Here is a 21285-nt window from a genome sequence, read left to right on the forward strand (position 1 = left end):
GATCTTGAACGATTACCTGTAAATATCAGTAAATAGGTTTTGAACTTACTCTGGTAGACTAGCCATCCTAGTCCCACACTATGCTCCAACATGCCTGGATGAGTCTGTCCAGTTTGGTTAAGAGAGATTCACAAACATTAGTAAGCTCTCTCAAATACAGAGAACTTTCTGTTCCTCATGGCATTTTTTTGACTCGAATATTCACTTATATTTTCGTTTGGTTAGTATTTTTACAAATTACATTTTCTACCTGTTTAATCTATCTATTCATCTGTCTGTCTATTATCTATTTACCTACCTATCTATCTGTTTATAATCTATCTATCCATCATCTATCTATATTCCATTGATCTAGAAGAATATATTGAAAATATTTTATAACATTACCACAAAGGGATTAAATTCTATTTAATTCAGTGTAGTGGCATGGCAAATATCACTAAATTTTCCCCAAATCAAACATCTTATTACTTGTCCTGTGTTAACTTTCTTTGAAGTAAAAACCTTTACCATAGAATATATTCAACTTTTATGCTGGTGCATTAATTCCATTAATTTTTGTTTTTGAGATTTTTTTTCAAACTGACACTTTTTATTGTTCTCTAGGAAATCCCGGGGCAGGCATCATCACTTAGAGAATTTTTCCTATTTCTGGGAGGAGATAAAGAAGAGAGTAAGTTTGTTAAAATGGTCCTAAGCATTTTATTGCCATTTTGGACAGGTTGTATCTGTCATATCCTTTACTCTAAAAATCTCAATGATATGTCCTAGTGAAATAATTTCCAATTACAATGAGGTCATAGTATACTCCTTGACAAATGGTTTTTTACCGATTAAGATTTTACTCACTGTAGTAAAACTACATTAAGGGCCAAATCCCCAATATTTCTCCAGAACAGCAAGCAGCTGCTTCAGAAGCAACCTGAAAGGAATGGTTGAGCCAGGCCATCATCAACCTCTGCACATCATATAGGACTCCCGATTCTATTCATCCAGAACTGTGGACACTGTGGTGTTGTTGAGCTCACTGCTCACAGAAGCTGAGGTCAGCTGGATGCTCCTGTCTACAGTGGGGATTCTCCCGCCAACAGTTTCCTCAGTGTTCCTCTTTGGCCTCAGCAAAATAATGAAGCACTTGGGAAGAAATATGCACCCTAACAAGCCATAGCTGGATGCCAAAATGGCAAATATTTCCACGGCCACTTTGAATTTACCTTTTGTGCTCAAGTAAGCAGGGACAAAAGAGATCCAGACAATGAAGAAGACCAGCATTGCAAAGGTGATGCATTTCCCCTCATAATAGTTATCTGGCAGCCGGCGAGCCACAAAGGTTGTAAGAAAACACAGCAAGGCCAGAAGGACATCAAACCCAAATATGGAGCACAGAAACTCTATAGAACCTTCATTACATTCGAAGATGATCTTGACATTTTGAGGTTCAATGTTCTTGTACACCCTCGGAGGCTCCAACAGCAAGTAAGCTGAGCATACACCAATCTCCCCTAAAACACAGATCAGCACAATGAGTTTTCGAATACTGGGGTGCATGGATATAAGCCTAGTTTTGGACTTGGAGATCCTATAGGCAAAAAAGAGTGAAATAGTCTTTCCGAGAGTGGAAGACAGACAAAGGCAAAAGCCTAGTGCCAGAGTGACCTGGCGGGCCATGCAGGACCAGTTCAATGGCTTGCCTATGAAGAGCATGGATGAGAGGATTGTGATGACCAGAGACATCTGAATGAGGAAGCTCAGCTCCCGGTCATTGGCCTTTACCAGGGGAGTGTGCCTGTGCATCACATACACCACGGTGACTGCCAAGACCACAAGTGCCCCAAAGATGGAGAGGATGACAAGGGTGAATCCCAGGGCCTCCTCATAAGCAAGAAACTCCACCTCCTTCGGCACACACTTGCTCTTCTGTGCATTGGACCAGTCGTCTTCCCCACATGCATCACATTCTCTTTGACCTATTGAGGAAGAGCAGAGAATTTACTGCAAGAGAATCCAGTTGTCAATTTTAACTGTGTACAGTTCAGGGTTAGGTGTATGCATGTGTGCCTTGCGTGTGAATTGTACGTGTGTGTGTCTGTGAATGAGACCTAAAAATTAATAGTGGGAAAAAGGCCTTGATGCCTACAGGTGATGCTGTGACAGACTGAGAGTTGTTTTCAATTTTAGGAATTGAGCATTTCTTCCCAATTCCAGCTTTCTTGAGTAGGTGATTTCTAGTGATGTGTCCCTTTCTTTCCCCTTTGTCTGCCTATTGAGGAGAGAGGCATGTGTCCTTATTAACCCCAGAAGCTCCCATCAATGAGAAAGTTATAACCACTGAGGTAAGACGATCAATAAGACAGGACACAGCTGGTTGAACCTCCTTTGTTTTCAGTTCCCTCATTTAATAACCCTCATGGAGTAGACTCATCTATGTGTCCATTCAAATGCCCCAACTCCAGATGCTCATTTGAATGATTGGTGAGGATGAAGGTAGGAAGAAAACTAAAGTCACCAACTCTGGTCCCTGAGTCTAAGAAAGCTAAGTCTGGATGGATGGAGGTTCTAAGAGGAAGCGTTGGTGAACAACAAGAAGAAACTACTCGAGGTAAAGTTATGGCCAAGGATGGAATGGGTCTATTCAATGTTAAGGTAAAGATGCAGGAAAGGGTGTTTCCTTCCAGTCACCCAGACTCCTGGTCTGGACATCTCTGGATGGAATTATGCATGGCGACTGGACTGTAGCCAGGGAGTTGTGCAGATTACAGGCTGCCTGTTTTCATTGCAGTCCATTTTGTCCTTTTACATGGTTACTCTTAAGAGACATGTGCCAAAAGAGAAGTTCATTTTTGTTCCTTCAACAACAAAAAGTAGAAATATAAATGAACCTTCTCCACATAATTCACAAAACTGAACTGCCTAAGTCAGCTCCAGAAAGCAGCGACTGAGCCAGCTGTTGCAGGAGTTCATGCAGCAGCAGCTGAACAATGCATGTGCTCTCAGTGCTTAGAACCTTAGGACAAGCGGGTGACACTTCTCCAACTATGGTTAGTCTTGAAACTATTTCAGAAACAATAGTTTTAAGATTTTATGAATTTATTCCTATTTTACATGTCATGTATTTTGTTTGGTGCTTCCTTGGGAACTTCATGGTGGTAGGTCTTTTTGACTTCAGAAGTGAAAACTAATATTTTCTTTCATTCATACGAATATTGTATAATTTAGGGGTTTCATGAATTTTGTTATAGTCTGTTTATATTTTTCATAAAAAAGATTTCATGGATCCCTCTGTGCACACTTGGTTAATCTAGTTGTGTTACTGCCAAAGAGAAAATGACCACCTCTACCTGGTTTCTCTGACACATATCCATCAGCACATGGGATGCAATCAAAGCAGCATATGGGTTGCCCCTGGCGAATTCCTTTCCTGGTCCCTGGAGGACACAGTTTTGTGCAGACTGAATCTGGAAGCTAGCAAAGACAAAGACACTAGGTAAAACAAAGCCTTATTTGTGAAGCTAAGAAAGCTCTCAATTGTATTTCCAGGGAGACACGTGTCCTTTTTATAAAGGATGTGAACCCAGGATAGTGAGCAAAAGATACAAGATAAACACGACAATATGGGGAGCCTAGAAACATCTCCTACTGAAGAACTACCTTATGATTGACTATGGAATTGCTAAAACAAAGCAAAACAAAAAACTCTAGTGACAGTTCTTTGTTGTGTTGGTGATCAAGACCAAACTAATATCACATTAGATGCTGGGAGAGGACAGTTCCTGTTTTGATGAGACTCATGACCACATAATCATTCTCAGGTCCTGAAGGGTATTTATGTCAGTAAAAGTATCCCAAAATATTATTAAAGTTAGACATTTAGTATAACTGGCTGGCAGAAAGGAAGAAATATAGGTCTGTTGCACGAGAACAACCATGAAGGTCAAAAGATTACATAGAGAGGGCATAGCTTGGGATGTTTTCTTGGTAACTATGTTTAAAAATTTAGAAATTTCAGTAGTAATCACAGGTCTCTATATTTTTATATTCTACATGGATGTGCAGCTTGAATCCAAAATAAACCTGACATAATTAATTATACATGAATCTGGGAAGATACTTATTTACAGCATAGATGAAATAAGTTTTCTGAGCCAGGCATAGTAACAACTTGAGCTACTTAATAAGACCCCAACTAAGAAACCTAAAACAAACAAACACAAACCAAAGCAAAACTATAGAATATTTAAGCCTTCAAAACCATATACACTTTAAGACCTAGTATGCATGTTTGGTGCCATTGGCAAATTTTAAATTTGTTTTAATTACCCATAAAACACCTTCATTACATAACTCCATTTTAATAGAAGAGATTAAAGTAAAATTACTATGTTCTATTGTAACATTCTCAAAATATCAATACATTAATAAATTATGTTAAAATTCTCATGAATTTTAGTGCAACATGGATTCTTTACACTCTAAGTAGACAAACAACAACATCGAAAATCATGTGCTGCACTCAGGAAATTGCCTTGGAATGTGACAAAAACTTTAGATGTTTCAAATTTATTTAGTATCTAAAAATTTTCTCTATATACATAAGTTAAAAAATGTTGCAGGTCAACTAACCCTTGAAGATTCAGTGTTCCAAAATAATGTTGAGTTCTTTGGAAGGACAAGTTCAAAATTTGATTGTTGGAATTTGTATTCTCCAACTTTGACAAAGGCAATATCTCCAGCATCATCTATTTGCCAATTGAGGATATCATAATACCCACTTTCCAGATCTCCATTCATATCAAAGTGTATTTCCCTCCCATCATGGTTGGTAAATTTCATACTTCTTAAGTACACCAATAGCTTAGAAGGATGAGGGAGGGAAAAAATGGAATATGCATTTTATTAATGAGAAAATAAAGACATACAGAAAGTATAGTTGAATTCATATGTAATTAAGGAATTTATTTTATTTCATTGCCACCCCCGTTTTGTCACCAACTCTGATATCATCTAGGCATAGGAGGCAATTCAAACATATAAAGTGGTTGACTAAATTGAGAAGTGCTCTGCATGTAACATTCATACTAAATTATAGAGGTATAAAAAGAATGGAAACAACCCCATTAATAATTCACATTATTATTTTATTACCATGATAACACATTAAATTATGATAACATGTTAACCAGTATTTTAGATACACTGAATTAAATAATTTGCTTAATTTAATTTTACCTGTTTTTCCTTTACTTTGATCACTGGGCAATTTTAATTTACATCTAATGTATGTTAAATTTGTATATGTTTTTATTAGAATAATGTAAATTATAGAGGCTTAGCAGTATTATTTCTCCACATTAGGACACAGGAGAATATTTAGAAAATTTGAATTTCTTTTACCCACTTTCCCCATGAAAATTACAAAAATCCAGAACTATTGCTATCCTTTGAATCTTGTGGAGAGACTAGACCATTAGGTATTGCAAGTTAAATTCAATAGAGTTTACATTGTTGTTGGCAGCACTGATTTACTTCAAAAAAGGATGACGGGCACCAAAGAACCTCCACATGGAGCTTGCTTTCTTTCTTGAAAGTAGCAACAGGGTAAAATAACTGCTTTTGCTTGGGCTGACAGAATCCTGTTCCAATTGGAAAATCAGGACACAAAAGAAGGTGACTACCAAATTGAATTATATTTTAGATGCCAAAGATCTCATGTTACAAGTCCTTCAAATACCTTTGTCATGAGAGAATACTCTTTTATGCTGAATGATGATCCTTTAGCTATTCAGAACCCTGAAATGCTAAATTTAAGTTTGCTCAAATTACTATAACAATTACTGTAAGTTAAATAGGCTATAACAGTGGTCTAGAGGCCACATAGCATCAAGATGAAAGTCAGTAGTTGTTCAGAGCTAGGGTTGCCCATAGAACCACAGGTAGGACAAGGTTTTTAATCATTGGCAACAAACTTAATAATCTGATAATAAATGAGAATGTAAAATGAACAATCAAGCCATTATGCTAAGTGTTGATGCTATAAAATTGTATGGAAGCAAATCAGCTGCTTAATGATATCAACTTGGTAGAAAAACCTTGATTTTTCCTCATGTTACATTATAGAGTAAAACAACTTACCTCCCTGGGCTCAAAGTCAGGCATGTGTGAACAGTTTGTATCTTCAATTTTTGTTGGTGGTAAGTCACATCTGCTGAGACGATCCAGGGAATAAGCCATAGCATACACAGCTTGTTTGACGTTGTTTGTGGTTCTGAGCTGAGATACATCCAGATAGGTATTTTTCAGGTCTTCCAGCTTCTCCTCTCCAGTGCAGAGCTGATCAGACATGTCATACAATCTGTCTTCTTTGCCAGTCATATTCACTCTGTGGTCCACATTGTAAGGCACACTGCTATTGGGCCAGGTACAGTTAAAAGCAGTTTGCCAGAATTCAATGGTCAAGACATCATTTGGATCCTTGCTAGGGTGTACATCATAAAGAAATTCTTTTAATCCTGGTATAACTGATCTTGGTATAGCAAATCCAATAGTTCCACCAAAATATGGAAAGTACTCGGGCTTTGCAATGAGGGCTGAGGTAATCCAGGCTTCGCTGGCTATCCAGGTCCTGTCAGTTATGTTATGATGAACCACTTCCAGCACAAAGGGGCTGAGGTCAATGTCAGAGGTAAAAAGCACAATGACTCTGGCAGTGGAATTCTTCACTGTATCGACAGTATTTTGCATTTTCTCATTGGAGTAGACTTTGGGAATGGTTTCAGAGAAAGCGACACAGAGGTTGGAACTTTCCATTTTTTCCCTAAAGGATTTTACTCCATATTTTCCATAATCATCATCAGCTGCAATAGCGCCCACCCAGACCCAACCAAAGTGTTTGATGAGATTCACCATGGCCTCAGACTGGATCTTATCGCTGGGTATTGTGCGAAAATAAGATGGAAACTGGAATTTGTCACTAAGAATTGGGCAGGAAGAAGTATAGCCCACCTACAATTGAAAATGTTTATAATTATTAGGAAGCTAGAGCTAAACCTTAAATGACAGCTTCAGAATATTCTGAGGAGGGATCTGAACATTTCTCTCTTGGCCCTCACATCCTTCCACAAACAATGAATTTTTATGGGTGCTTTTCCCTGGTGGTTGGGGGCCATTCTGTGTAACACTTTGGTTGCCCTATTAACTTAAAAAGTGTAAGGGCTTTAAGAGGAAGACCGCCAATACAATTTTTGTGTGTGTGGGGCACAACATTGACAGGGAGGCCACTTGCACTTTCCTTTATCCTCCTGGACACTGGTGACTTCTCTGAGTCAGGATATTAGGACTCTTCATCAGCTTTAGCATCTCATGTGCAGAGATGATGGACTGAGTCTATGTCTTTGTCTTGTGTCCTCTCCTGCTCTCACATCTGCTCCTTTAATTCCCTTCTTTTCTTTTTATTCTCAGTTAGTTTCCTTCTGGAGGTCTCCTGTGTACATAGGTCCTAAAAAGTTTCCTGAGAGATGATAGAAGGTGCTAACAGCCAGAAGTCTAAATACCATTCTCCAACAGAGTGATCAGGACTCTTTTTAATGCACATAGCTCAAAAAATGAAAAAGTGTGCTTTCCTCACTTGGTCAATAGTCCTTATTTGTATTTAGCATTTAAAGGAATGTAATCATGGAGATCATGCTCATACTTTTGACAATATGTCATGCATTTTTACTGTAGCCTACCATCCATGTTACTGACTTGAACCTCAAAACATGTTACCTTTCCCCCATCCAATTTCATCACACTAATGCATCACCTCCAGTCTGAGCTTCTTTAACTCATAGCCCCAAACATTTGATTCCTTCATTGATGCTGCCTTATTCCTGTTCTCCACCCTCCCTTTTTTAACTGTTTTTATTTCACTGGGTAATGTTTGAATTTTCCATTCTAACCACTCATACAGAAGTTCCATAGGAGGTATTATGTAGCAACAAATCTCTTTGAGAGGAAATGACATTAGATGTCTAAGGTTTGATAAATTATTTATTGTATATGATCTTGTTACTTGGACCTCCTGAGTCTATGTTTCCCCTCAAGAAAATTAGCGCAACAGTAACTTAGATTTTGAGTTTTTTTCATATTAAGGTATTAAACAGAAGATGTGTTTTATCTTTTCCCTTCAGATTTACTAAAAGGCTTTTTGGAGAAATATATCTAGATGTCTCTAGGCTATGCTCAAGTTCTACTAGAGGTTAGTGCTCATAGTAGCTGTAGTTTGGATGAGCTACTTGAAGCCAACCCCAAAGATGCATTCCAAGACACCCACCTTTCTTCATATTCTGTTTCCAGGTACTTTCCTGTTCTTCTCACACTCACACTTGAAGCTCTATAAGTTAAATACTATGTTGGGCTGAGGTTGTGGGTCATTAGTGCAGCATTTGTCTACTATGAGCCATTATTGGATTTAGTTCCCAGCATCACAAGAGAGAAAGAGAGAAAGGAAGAAAGAAGGAAGGGTGGAATGAAGAAGGGAGGAGGGAAAGGAAAGAAGGAAAAAAGGGAGGAGGGAGTGGAGGAAGAAGGGAAGGTGAAATACTGTGTGTGGGATACTCCCATTACTTAAGTAGCACCAATAAACTTGCTCATCATTCAGATTAATACATCCTGACACTTCAATTTATAGCCACTGAAATGATCCTAGAAATTTTTATTTTCCTAATAATACATGCTTTGCAATTACTTATTCATGCCACCCTCTCTGTGCTTAAAATATCGTATTAAGTTAGCCCAATGCCAGTGTGATGGTTTTGCCTATGACTAAAAAGCATCAACAGACACCCAAACAAAAACTAGTTCCTTTTCCAGCCATCAATCCACCACCAAGTATATGGATGAGCTCTGCTGTGTGCCACTCCATGCATGGAGCACGGTGATTAGTGAGATGTAATATCTATATCATTATATCACATCTCAGTCAGTGCAAAGAAGATGCTCCTGGAGATTGAGTAATCTCTACTCATCTCTAAATAGGCTGTAGTGTAAGTGTGCACTGCTGGGGCATGGCTATAAAGAGCCCATGTTGTCTCAGCAGCCTAGCCCCTCTGCTTTCTGGACCTCACTGTCATTTGCAACAATTTCTACACAGAATTTACTTCTTCCTTCTTTCCTCCCTCCCTTCCTCCCTCCCTCCCTTTCTCCATTCCTTCCTTGTTTTTCTTCCCCTCTTCTTTCTTTTCTTCTTTTTTGAGGTAGGGTTTCTCTGTCTGTATAACCCTGCCTGTCCAGGAATTTGATGTGTAGATCAAACTCACCTTGAACTCACAATGATCTGCCTGCCGCTGCCTCCTGACTAACGTGAATAAATGCATATACCATCCCACCCGGCACAGCACAATATTCCAAGATACCTGAGGCATGTAATACAACCCAAGAATTCTTGAAGCAGCAACTGACAATGAAGATCCCCCAGCTCCAATAATTCCTACTAGATATTTTCCAGTACTGTTTCTAAAATTGGGCTGGTATTCTTCTTGCCCTGTAAGAAATGCCAAAGCTGTTTCCATTGTTTTGGAGATGGAATAGCAGGTGTCAAAGATCTGATAGCCCAGAGTGTGGTTGGGCAAAATGTCCTTCCTCTCATTAATCTCTTTGATGGTGTGGATCATGGTTTTCATCCATCGGAATCCCCGGAAGTTAAACCTGGAAAGCAAAAACTTTTGTGAGTGGGGATGAGGGTAGTGGTCGGAGTTGGGGTGGAGCCTTTTTCTAGGAAGAAGATTTAGTTAAATGAATGGTTACAGCTTAAGCAGCAGGTACCTCAGTTGTCTGCATCTGTCAATTTTCATAAATGGAATCACAATCTTAAAGATCCAAGTATTAGTCATATCTAGCCTTTATAAATAACTGCTAATGTTTTCTTGCCTTACATATGTCTATATGTTTAAATATTTTCAAATTTATGGTCATTTATTTTCAAAAATTGTTCTTTTATTTCTTGTGACTAGTTCTTCTAGTCACAATTCTCATTACTAAGCACACTCTACAATCCCTTTACGTCATGCTGTCTCATTTCACTGCAGAGCCCTAGGGCCATGACTCTCCTCTCTGTGACTTATTTTCTTTCTTCTGGTCATTAGTTATAATGAAAGAGGGAAATAATTTTAATATATTAACACATATGGCAGAAGTTATTAGAAACAGTATGTAATTAAATCATGTATCTTGCTGGTGAGAGGCATTTCACTGAAGTTGTCTTCTTGCTGCTCTCACCTACAAATATTATCGTGAGCCTCCTACTTTTTATTCTTTAGCCATTAAAAAGGGATATATTTCTGCTGAGATCCATCACACTGTTGTTTGTAATGCTTTTTTTGCATGAAATGACACCTAATCCCTTCTTTGTTCTCCCTTTTACCTGAATTCTAGCCATACTTTAACAAAATTCCGCAAAACATTTATAAGTAACTGTTCTCTTACTACCCTCTGTAGCTAACTGTAGTAACAAACTTTATATCTCCAGCTTTGTAAGTGTTTTAAATTCAATACCTAAAAGTAATCTCTATGGGCAATTCAGGAATTTCTTTCCTGATTCTGTATATGCATATTTTGATGTTCGTGGAGCTGAGATTTCAATGTTACCCTTTTCCCTTAGTTACTCTGTGCCTTGCTGTCTGACACAGGGTCTTAACTGTACTGGATCTTGACTTGGCTAGCCCAGCTGGCCAGCAAGTCCTAGTGATCTTCCTCTCTCTGCCTACAGAGCTTTAGGATTACAGAGTGCCACCAAACCAAACTTTTGTGTGGCTCTTGGGGCCTCTAACTCAGGTCCTCATTCTTGAGCCATCTCCCCAGGCCAGTCTATTTAATTCATGTTCTGGCTTAGTTTTGCTTTTGATTTAGTATGAAGCTGTGAAGATCCTCTATAAAACACTATAAATACAGCAATGAAGAGACTGTTCTCAATTTGTTTACCCAGAAAATATTGACTTACATAAGAAATAGAAAAGTAACCAAGCAAAGTGATTAAAAAAACAGCATTGGCAGTAGGAGAATGAACAACAAAATACAAAGTCTATGCAGCTTGAGTGAACTAAGAGCAAGGCCAAGGCTAGAAGGGTAATAGAAAGATGGGAGAGGGGTGCAGACAGACAGCATGAAAAGAGGGCTGACAGTCATTTGGAGTAGGGACTGGGCCCTCCCTCCTGCCTCTAGGTTAAGGGAGTAACCCTCCATGGCGAATGTGCTCCCAATGTCCTAGAAGGAACTGGGATAGATATGTAAAATAAGAAAAAGAAATAATAATAAAAGAGGGCTTCAGATAGACAGTGTGAGCTGAGAGGGCTGCAGACAGACAGGATGAATGGGGAAAGTGCTACAGCCAGCCAGACAGCATGAAGAGAGGGCTGCAGACAGACAGCTGGTGAAAAGTTACCACAACGAGAGAAGGTGTAACATTTAAGAATGAAAAAGATTAGCGTTTTTGGTAGGCAAAGTAGAGGCAGTAATACAGTTAAAGAAAAGTGCAAACACAAGGGACCAGACACAAAAGGCTTTACCATCCTGTTCCTTACTGGCTCACTCTGATAACAAATATAGCTTCAAAATAAGCTCAGCAGTATCTTTTAAACTTAAGATAGCATTTCATTTCAAGCTAGAAATATATTAACCTGCTTTGAGCCTATGCCTCCACCATTAAATTATCCAAAGAAATTGTTATTGTTGGATAAAAGGAAAATGGTATCTGCACCAAACTGAGTTATTTACAATACCAAAAAAAAAAAAAAAAAAAAAAAAACTGGAATAATTTTCTGTCTAGTGGTGGTTCATCTGCTGTGTGGGAATAATGTCCATAATTAAAAAAACTCATCTTTTGTGGAAGATAATCTTTATAAGGTCCAGTAAATATTGGAGACCAAATTAACTGAATTCAGTTCATGAAAGATTAGTGTGGTTCACTATGATAAAATCTAAAGTGAAAGTTGTGATTAAGTGATGATCTGCTGCTATGATAACTAAGCAAACCTTCAATTCTGCTTGACCCTTTTGCTTCCCTATGAGAATGGAAACCAATCAGAGGGATGAAGAAAGAGATAATTGCAGGCTTATCACAAAGTTTTACTTTATCAAAAACAGTACATAAGAAAGTTCTTTCCAAAAACGACTTGAACATGACACATGGAATAGTATAAAAGAAAAGGCGTTGTAATTGGTGTCTATTTAATCAGGAAAGAAACAAAAAATATTTAAACATGCTTCTACAGCTATAATGACCACACAGCATCATGGAAAACCTGTTGTGTTAGAAGTATGTCCAATATAAATAGTGCCTGTGATTCTTTCATACTATTCAAAAACCATAGGTCTATTTTTAAAAGATCCAGAAAGAGATATAAAAATTAAAAAAAAAATGCTATTGTATGAATCCAACGGAATTTTAGGAAATTGCTTTGTCTTCTTTTAATTTCTGGTACATTTTATATCTAACCCCCCCTCTCTCTGTTCCCCCCTTCTCTTTGTGTGTATGAGAGATACATATATTCCCTGACATCTGTCTATACCAACTTTTGCTTTTCTCACAATAGTATCAGGAATTCTACTTCTTGATATGGTATTGTGGAGGAGTCAGCAGTAGGGACAGAAGATTTTCTGTGGATCAGAATCTTGCCATGAACCTTGCCTCAGAAAGAAGTCACAGTTCCCACACTTCACACTTGAACTCTAGATTGTAGCTATTAACAGCAGTTGTTATTGTTACTGTGTAAATGCAGTCACACTCTGCAGCTTCTATGCTTCTCAAACCTCAGTGTTCTCATGAACCTACAGGGGTCCTCATAAAGTGTAGACTCTATTCAGCAGTTGTGGGATACAATCTTTGAGCCTATGTGCCTAACAAACTTTTAGATGTGCTGCTGCTTGTCTACAGAGACCCCCCCCCAGGAGCAACTTTCTGAGGAGCAACACCCCCCACCACTCCCCACCACATGCTGTAATCTGAGATAATGCCAGAATCAGAAAACTTCAACTGCAATCCAGGCTCCATGCTAACCATTCTTCTCCAGCCACCCAAATGAACATGGGAAAAAAAAAAAAAAGAAAAAAAGAAAAATAAAAAACCAAGATTAAATAATGGCTTACCCTTCACACATGGCTGATACGGGTTCCCCATCAGAGTCATCTGTAGGGATGGTCCTAGAATGAATAGGGAATAGTCCTCCAATAACAACCGAATGGTTTTTGGCTTCTACATATTCAGTCAAATTAAACTTACGCAGCAACCTGCATTTCTGGCCTTTGTTTGGAACATGTAATTCAACCCATAAAAGCACAGTTAATCCTAGAACCAAGCACCTCTTTCTGCTCACCATTTTAATATGGAAGGTTTGAGGATAATGAAAGTGTTAAAAAATCGCACACCTTTTAAGGAAGTACCTTGATGGAGTGTATATGTGCCTCAACCAAGTGACCTGCTTCCTGCTCCTTGCTACATAATTTCAAGACCTAGTCACAGATCTCCCAATCACTTGCAATTTGTGGATCTGGACTAGGAGCTGAGCCATGCTCTGCATAGAAACACTTGAACATCCCATATGCTTTGCAATGATAAATATTGACAGAATCATGGGTTTTAGTTGAAAGGTATTGTAATTTGTAGAAACTGTCTTTTCTTGTTTAGCACTGTCCTTCACTGAGTCTCATTGCAGCCAACTCTGTGGTCTTCTCTACCCCAAAGATGAGGAAAGGTATCCTACTTCATCATTAAGTACCAAAAGAGGTGACAGCAGACTAAGGTTTCTCTTTGCCAGGCCCCACTCAAACACAAATCTAGTTAGATCAATTTATAATGATTCTGTCTCCCAGTTACTCTCTCTGCTCCTTCTCAAACACCCCCCAACCCTTAGAATACACTGTTCATAGTCAGTAAAATTCAGCCCAAATTTCTGGATCATGGAAAATGTGTAGAACAGTTGATCACATAGTTTTACTCCAAAGGACATTTTAAGGAACCAGTAGAGAGAAAAAAACAAAACAAAACAAACAAGCAAAAAAAAAAAAAAAAAAAAAAAAAAAAAAAAAAACCCAATCTTTGTGTACAACTTTTACTTAAAACACCAAAATTTATAATAAACTAACATGACATAGGGAATTTGGAATTAGGTATAACTTAGTCACCTGATGAGATACAGAGTCCTGTAGACCATGTTCCTGAAAGAGAAACCCCGATACAAACCAAGTGAAAATAACAACTATCAGCCAGAGGGTCAAGGGCAACTGAACAGGACCCACAGAATCACCTCAGCAGGGCTCATAGGGCCTGACAGAGACTGAACCAGAGCCTGCATGTTTCTGTCGTAGGCCCTCTGCATAAGTACTGTGGGGTCCTCTGTGTATATGCTGTGGTTGTTTAGCTTGGAGTCTGTGTGGGATCTTAACATTAGGAGTGGGTGTATCTCTGACTCTTTTGTTTGCTTCTGTGACCATTTTCATCCTGCTGGGTTGCTTTGTTCAGCCCTGGTAAGAGGGTTATGCCTAGTTTTATTGCATCTTGTTGTGCCCCATTTGTTTAATATTTCTGGGAGGCCTGATCTTTTCTGAAGGGAAATGGATGAACAGTGGTTATGGGGGGAGAGGGAAGATATGGATGTGAATTGAGAGAAGTAGAGGTGGGAACTTTACTAGTATTTTATAGTTCCTCAACTATATAGTGTCTTTAAATGGCTAAAAAGGAGACAATGTGAGATAGAAGTCAAAAGCAGGGTCTTTCATCGTTCTTACTGTTTTGTAGCAAATCATCTTGTGTTTCCACATTTATTTTTAGGTCCAACCAATGCTCACATGAGAAACTGGGTACTATATTTTGTATATATTTTTAACGCTCATATTTCTCTATATTATCTCATTGAACAAGCTGTTTCTGTTTCTGTCATGAATGAATTTATTCCACTGAAAGATGTTTCTTCTAATTTTTAAAAACAATTCTTCCCATGTGCTCCTCCAATTATAACCCCAACATGCATATGCTTTTCTAGATGATACCATTAAGATCACCAGTCACCTTAACCACATCTCACCATGATGGTCATTATCCTTGCTGTAAGAGTTCCTAATAGTTCCTTAAGCACAGTCTATATCCCACTGACTCTAGAGTTTCCAAAAAGAAACTGCTCATTTCTAATTCACCGTTGAACTATGAGCCTATGCTCATTCCCCCACAGTTGGCCGAACCTTCAGAAGACTCCTGCCTTGACGAAGTGCTATCAATGTGTCAAATGTCTAGGGAGTCTTCACTTTCCAAAGTATAGATGTTTCACATCATTTCCCTTAGTAATTTGAAGATTTTGCTGAAACGATTTTGTGAATAGATAGATTCTCTCAGGATTTGCTCCCTAGATGCTCCTCAGAGTTTGTTTTCATGCATAAATAAATTATCACACTGGGTGAGTGACCATTCCTCATGGTAACAGCATGGGAATCCCTTCCGAGTTTATGGCCTTAGTCCAGTTTTCTCAGAATGCTTTAGAATGATTCCTCACTCATGCTTGGCCTCCCTTTCTCGCCAGAAGGCAGCTGTTTCTGGGCAATTATCCTTTGGTTGCCAAGAATATCCCTTGGCAATGGTATGTTTATCACTCACAGTGATTGTACTAATCCTCTCAGGATATGCTGTTCTAGAGACCATAAAATTATCAGCATATATTATGTTAAGTTACATTGTTATTTTAAAACTAGTATTTTATATTTTCAAATGGTCTCCTAATTCCTTAGTCTTTCTCTAGGTTAGGTTTTTTTGTTTGTTTGTTTGTTTTGAGGTTTGAAGAAGCTTCTGATTTTTACATCAGCATATGTCATATCCAGTTGCAGAATCTTCAGAACACAGGTATGTTTTTATCAGGCCACAATGACTGCATCCTACAAGTGCCATAGAATTCCAGAAAGATAAAGCAAAGACAACAGAAAGCTATCTCTGGGCTCTCACAGGGAGAGGTCTTGTGAAATGCACATTGATGGATGCTCAATGCCTCATTTCCCAACAAACTCCTTTGTTGACTTTTTGTTTTTCTTCATGTCACAAGTGAAGAGACACGAGTTCACCTGGCTAACACATGTTGAAATACAGGCTCAAAAGCCCATGTCCTGTTTAGATCCATGAGAGAAAGTATGTGAGCGAAGTCTAGGATGGTGGGTTCTAGCCTTCACTAGTTGTCTCCTCTTCTCTCAGGATCCCAGGTCCTTTATCACATGGCAGGGCCCTTTATACCAAACAGCCTTGTTTACTTTTCTTATTCTTGTTGTTTGTTTATTTATTTATATGACTCTGAGGGTCCTAATGAATCATTAATGTTCAGGTTGTGGTGAGTCTTCCCAAGACTCAAACTCAATGACACACTATCACCTAAGCAGCCCAAGCTAGCAGTGGGAATTACCAGCTCTCCAGGTGGGATTGTGTCTTTTACTGTATTTTGAATTTAGGTTCAAGAATCCCTGACTCAGGCAAAAGAGTCTATATGAATACTGGTGCAAATAGCCTTGGGTGTTTAATTACATGTGAATACCCCTAGCCTCCTAGGTCTGAGATCTGACTGTATGCTCCTCTATCCATACCTTGCTGTGTTTGATTCTTGCAGATCTCTAAGGGCTCTAGTAAACATCAGGCTACTCTCCCGGAATAGTGACAGACTTTGTCCAGACTTGTCTATGCCTCTAAACAAGGAAAACACCTGAGCCCACAACTCTCAAATCAACAAAGAGGAAGAGTATTCAAAGTTTTGAGTAGCCACAGCTTGTCAGATGTTACATGTCCTTTACCTTTTCCCTACATCATTACTTCAGCTTTTTGGCCATTGTGAATCCCATCAATATTTGTGCATCCTTCATTGTGTCTCCTATGCAGAACTGCCTGAATCAGTAGGGAAATGAAGACTTACCTAGTTATATGTCTTCAGGGTGATATTTTTACTTAGGAAAGCATTGAGATCAGGTAGTCTCCTGCTCTAAGTCATTTTATGTTTGTGCCTTCAGATTCCGACCTGACTTATCTCCATGTTGGTCTGTAACCTGTAAGCCAAGTCAACCCTTTCTTGCCAAGTTGCCTTTGGTAAAGTTGTTTACCACCATGATAGAGACCCAAACCGGAGACTTTGCCTAACCTTGCAGTGGATCCAGGTTTTCTTCTTCATGTGGGCACTCTCAGGTGTCTTTTGAAGCTCGTTACCATATCTCTGTTTCTACCTGGGAACCCATGGCCACACAAGGATGAATGTCAGGTAGGTGATGCTTATGTCATGGAGTACAAAAAGTCCTGCTGGTGCCTCACTGAAACCTTCACTCCTACTGGTACTTTGAGGTACTCTGCATCTAACACATCTACCTACAATGGTGACCTGCCTGTAGATGTTCTGGTACAACAGTGTCACAAGTATTGTGGAAGCAACCAACCTCTCTTTGATCAAATTTAAGGCCTATTGTATAAGATGGAACCCATGCCTGACACAGTTTGGGTTGTCAAGAACCCGAGGTTAGGCCAGGGATGCGTGGAAAAGTAAATTGTCCTGCTTAAGGAAGGTAGGTATAAATACTACTGACATTTTCCTATGCCCATAGATCAGTGTCTCCCTCAGAGAAGCTTCCTCCTGAAAGTATATGAGAACTTACACACTGACCCACAACTGGTCAAGGTGCAGAACATGACAGACCTTGTACCACTAGCCAATAAGAAATGCTAATAACAAGCCAACAGCTTTGTATCTAATACAGGGTCTCAGTGTGTTATTTGGGACTGGCATGGCACTGGGACCAGACCGGCAGGAAAAAACATGCTCGTAACAGGTCCCAGTTGGTCTCCATTGATGTCTAAATGAAGAAATTCCAAGGATAAGTGGGGGATACACTTCTTACTCTGACACACCTCCTCATGTTCTTCACAGGATGATTTGTTGGTGGGCCTTTCCTTTCTCCCTCTCTCCTTTTCTCCCTTTCTCTTTTCAGGATAATGTCTGTCATGACAAGGAACATAGAGAAGGCACCAGAAAGGCAATTTGTTCTCTTTTTTTCCTTTACAGGGTTTAGGTAGTAGAGAAGAGGAACACTATTTTGTATTAACATTGAGCTCATTGTTGTCCTCAAGGTACTCCCACCCCATATCACACACCTTTTCCCATGAGTTCTCATAACCTACTCTTTCCATGGGATGCATGGAACACTTGGGCCTGTTTGAAAAGTCCTGCATATGCAGTGGTTGCATTGAGATGCTCTGACACGATTGATCTTAAGCCAGTCTAACTAGGGTCACAGGGTCTGTGCTGATTCTCCAAGTCTCTGTCTGTTCCTCTCTTGTAAAGTTTCTAGAGGGATGTAGATGACACTGAGATGGACGGGGTTCTCAATGTGTGTGATTTGAAATTGGAATAGGCTGTTGGTGGAGGACATGGGAAGTATAACAAATGTGGCTAATTAATCATGTTTTGTTCTTAGGGGATGGGGTAGAACTTCTAAAGCATGTGTAGTTTGGTAGTCTCATTTTAGCTTTTAAACATGAGCCCTGCTTGACATATAATTTGAGACAAAACTTCAATCTTTTTTGAAGTTTCTGCTTATGAATTTTACAGTAAAGTTCCTTTGGTCACTACAATGAAAACATCAAAACTTTAGTGTGTGAGATTAACACTGGGTTACATGAACAACTTTAATAGAGGTTTTTGTTCCAGTAAAAACAAAAGGAACTTTGAAATCTTATTATTTTATTTTATTGTTTTGTAACCAGGGTTTCTGTGAATAACTCTGGCTATCCTGGACCTTATTTTGTAGACCAGGCTGGCCTTGAACTTGGAGATCTGCCTGCCTCTGACTTCCAAGTGCTGGGATTAAAGATGTAAAGATGTGCACCATGACAACCAGGCTTGAGGCCTGATTTTTATGGCTTAGGGCTTCAGTGTGTGTGTGTGTGTGTGTGTGTGTGTGTGTGTGTGTGTGTGTGTGTGTGTGTGTGTGTCTGTCTGTCTGTCTGTCTGTGTATGTATGTAGAGGTCAAAGGTCAATGTTGATATCTTTTTAAATCACTCTCTGACTATTTTAAGTAGGGTCACTCAGTTCAATTGTCTCACTGTGTCCTTTAACATGTGAAATTCATTGACTGGGATAGTGCATTAAGTGTAAGCCCTATGAATCATCTATTGTCCGCTTTCCCAGCACTGGGATTATACCCATCCACCAGGCTGTTTATGTGGAAATAATTAACCTTCATTTCTCATGTTGTGTAGTAAGTACTTCACCAAATGCCCCTTGTCTCCTTAGCCCCAAACACATCTTTACAGAAGAGAAACCATTCTGATTTTCTCTGTGGTTTTTATTGTTATTGAGGAGCACATTTTTGAAAGGAAGTGATCTAGAGTGTAGATCTAGAGGGTAGAGTGTAGCTAGCAGGAACTTCATTCAGGCAAAGAGCTAAGATGCATACAACATGGCTGAGAATTCTTCAAAACCATCTACTAATAAAGTATTCTTGCATGTATCCTACCCAATTACCAAGGCAAACAGGATGTGCAGCACCACCTGACTTTAACCTCCAGTTTCCACTCACATTCTGCCAGACAAGATAGTAGTGATACTTTTTATCCTAGTAGTTGGAGGTGGTAGGGATCCACTATTGGACCCCACTCTAACTTACACTGTTATGTCTCTTAGGTTTTCTTCATTCTGAATAGTTTATGCAGACCCAATTGCATTAGAGATAGGGAAGTTGTGAAAGAACTGTGATTATTACAACATCACAACACTTGAACTTAAACTATACTACAGAGCCATTGTAACAAAAATAACACAGTGTTGGTACAAAAGTAGGCATGTAAGCCAATGGGTCCAGCAAGAAACTCAAAGACCAATAGCCACTTTGTTATTGACAAAGATGTCATCAACAATATGCATTGGGTGAAAAAAGTCTTTTCAACAAATAGTTTCAAGAAATCCCTATGTAAATAATATCTTTATGTTAAAGGTAGATAAAAGGTAGAAATCAGTGCTATATTTTTCATCCTCTACAAACTCAATTAAAAAGTGACCTAATATCTCTGAAACTCAAGCTGCTAGAGGAAAATAAGACAACATTTAAAAGTGAATAACAGTCCAGATTTCTGATAAGGACTACAAAGGAAATACACTTAAGTGTTCACAGTTAGATTGCATGAACTTAAAATACTCACTAACCCCACATCTGACAGAGGGCTGGTTTCCAAAATATACAAAGAACTCAAGAAGCTAATTACCAAAACACCAAATAATCTAATTAAAAAGTGGGGCACAGAACTAAATAGAGAATTTTCAATAGAGGATTCTAAAATGGCTAAAAGGTACTTAAGAAAGTGCTCAACATCATTAGCCCAGGGAAATGCAAATCAAAACAACTCTGAGATACGATCTTACTCCCATCTGAATGGCTACATTCAAAAACACCAAAGACAGTTTATGCTGGAGAGGATGTGGAGAAAGGGGTACACTCCTCCATTGTTGGTGGGAGTCCAAACTTGTACACCTACTTTGGAAATTAGTATTGCAGTTCCTCAGGAAAATGGGAATCAGTCTACCACAGGATCCAGTAATTCCACTCTTAGGCATATACCAAAAAGATACACATTCATACAACAAGGACATCTGTTCAACTATATTCATATCAGCATTATTTGTAATAGCCAGAACCCGGAAGCAACCTAAATGCCCCTCAACTGAAGAATGGATGGAGAAAATGTGGTACATTTAAAACAATGGGATCTTGAAATTCACAGGCAAATGGATGGAACTTGAAGAAATTATCCTGAGTGAGGTAACCCAGTCACAAAAAGACAGACATGGTATGTACTCATTCATATATGGTGTTTAGACATAGAGCAAAGGATTACCAGCCTGCAATCCATACTGCCAGAAAAGCAAGGAAGCAAGGAAGACCCTAAGAGAGACACATGGTCCCCCACAGAAGGGGAAAGGTACACGATCTCCCAAGCTAATTGGGAGCACAGGGAGGGGAGTGGGTGTTAGGGGGAAGAGGAGAGGAGAGGTGGGCGTGAGGGAATAGGAATATTGAGTCAGGGAAAGAGTAGAGGAAACAAGAAAAGAGATACCATAATAGAGAGAGCTATTATAGGTTTTAAGAGTAATCTTGCACAAGGGAAATGTTCAGAGATCGATAAGGATGACTCCAACTTCCAATCTAAGCAATAGAAGAGAGGCTACTTAAATGCCCTTCCATGATAATGAGATTGACAACTACCTTATATGCTATCCTAGAGCCTTCATCTAGTAGCTGATGGAAGCAGAAGT

The 21285-nt window shown here is 39.0% G+C and overlaps 1 protein-coding gene across 1 annotated transcript; it reads right to left on the reverse strand.

The window, feature by feature from the left end:
- Positions 1-984: 984 nt before the first annotated feature.
- LOC127232570 (vomeronasal type-2 receptor 1) lies at positions 985-13346 on the reverse strand. The gene is made up of 6 exons (XM_051198668.1): positions 13117-13346; positions 9390-9681; positions 6130-6999; positions 4621-4851; positions 3339-3462; positions 985-1967 (listed from the first exon to the last, which is right to left on the reverse strand). The coding sequence occupies exons 1-6, from the start codon at positions 13344-13346 to the stop codon at positions 985-987; spliced, it is 2730 nt and encodes a 909-aa protein (XP_051054625.1).
- Between the last annotated feature and the right edge of the window lie 7939 nt (positions 13347-21285).

Source organism: Phodopus roborovskii, unplaced genomic scaffold (genome assembly GCF_943737965.1).
Source record: "Phodopus roborovskii unplaced genomic scaffold, PHOROB, whole genome shotgun sequence".
NCBI lineage: Eukaryota > Metazoa > Chordata > Mammalia > Rodentia > Cricetidae > Phodopus > Phodopus roborovskii.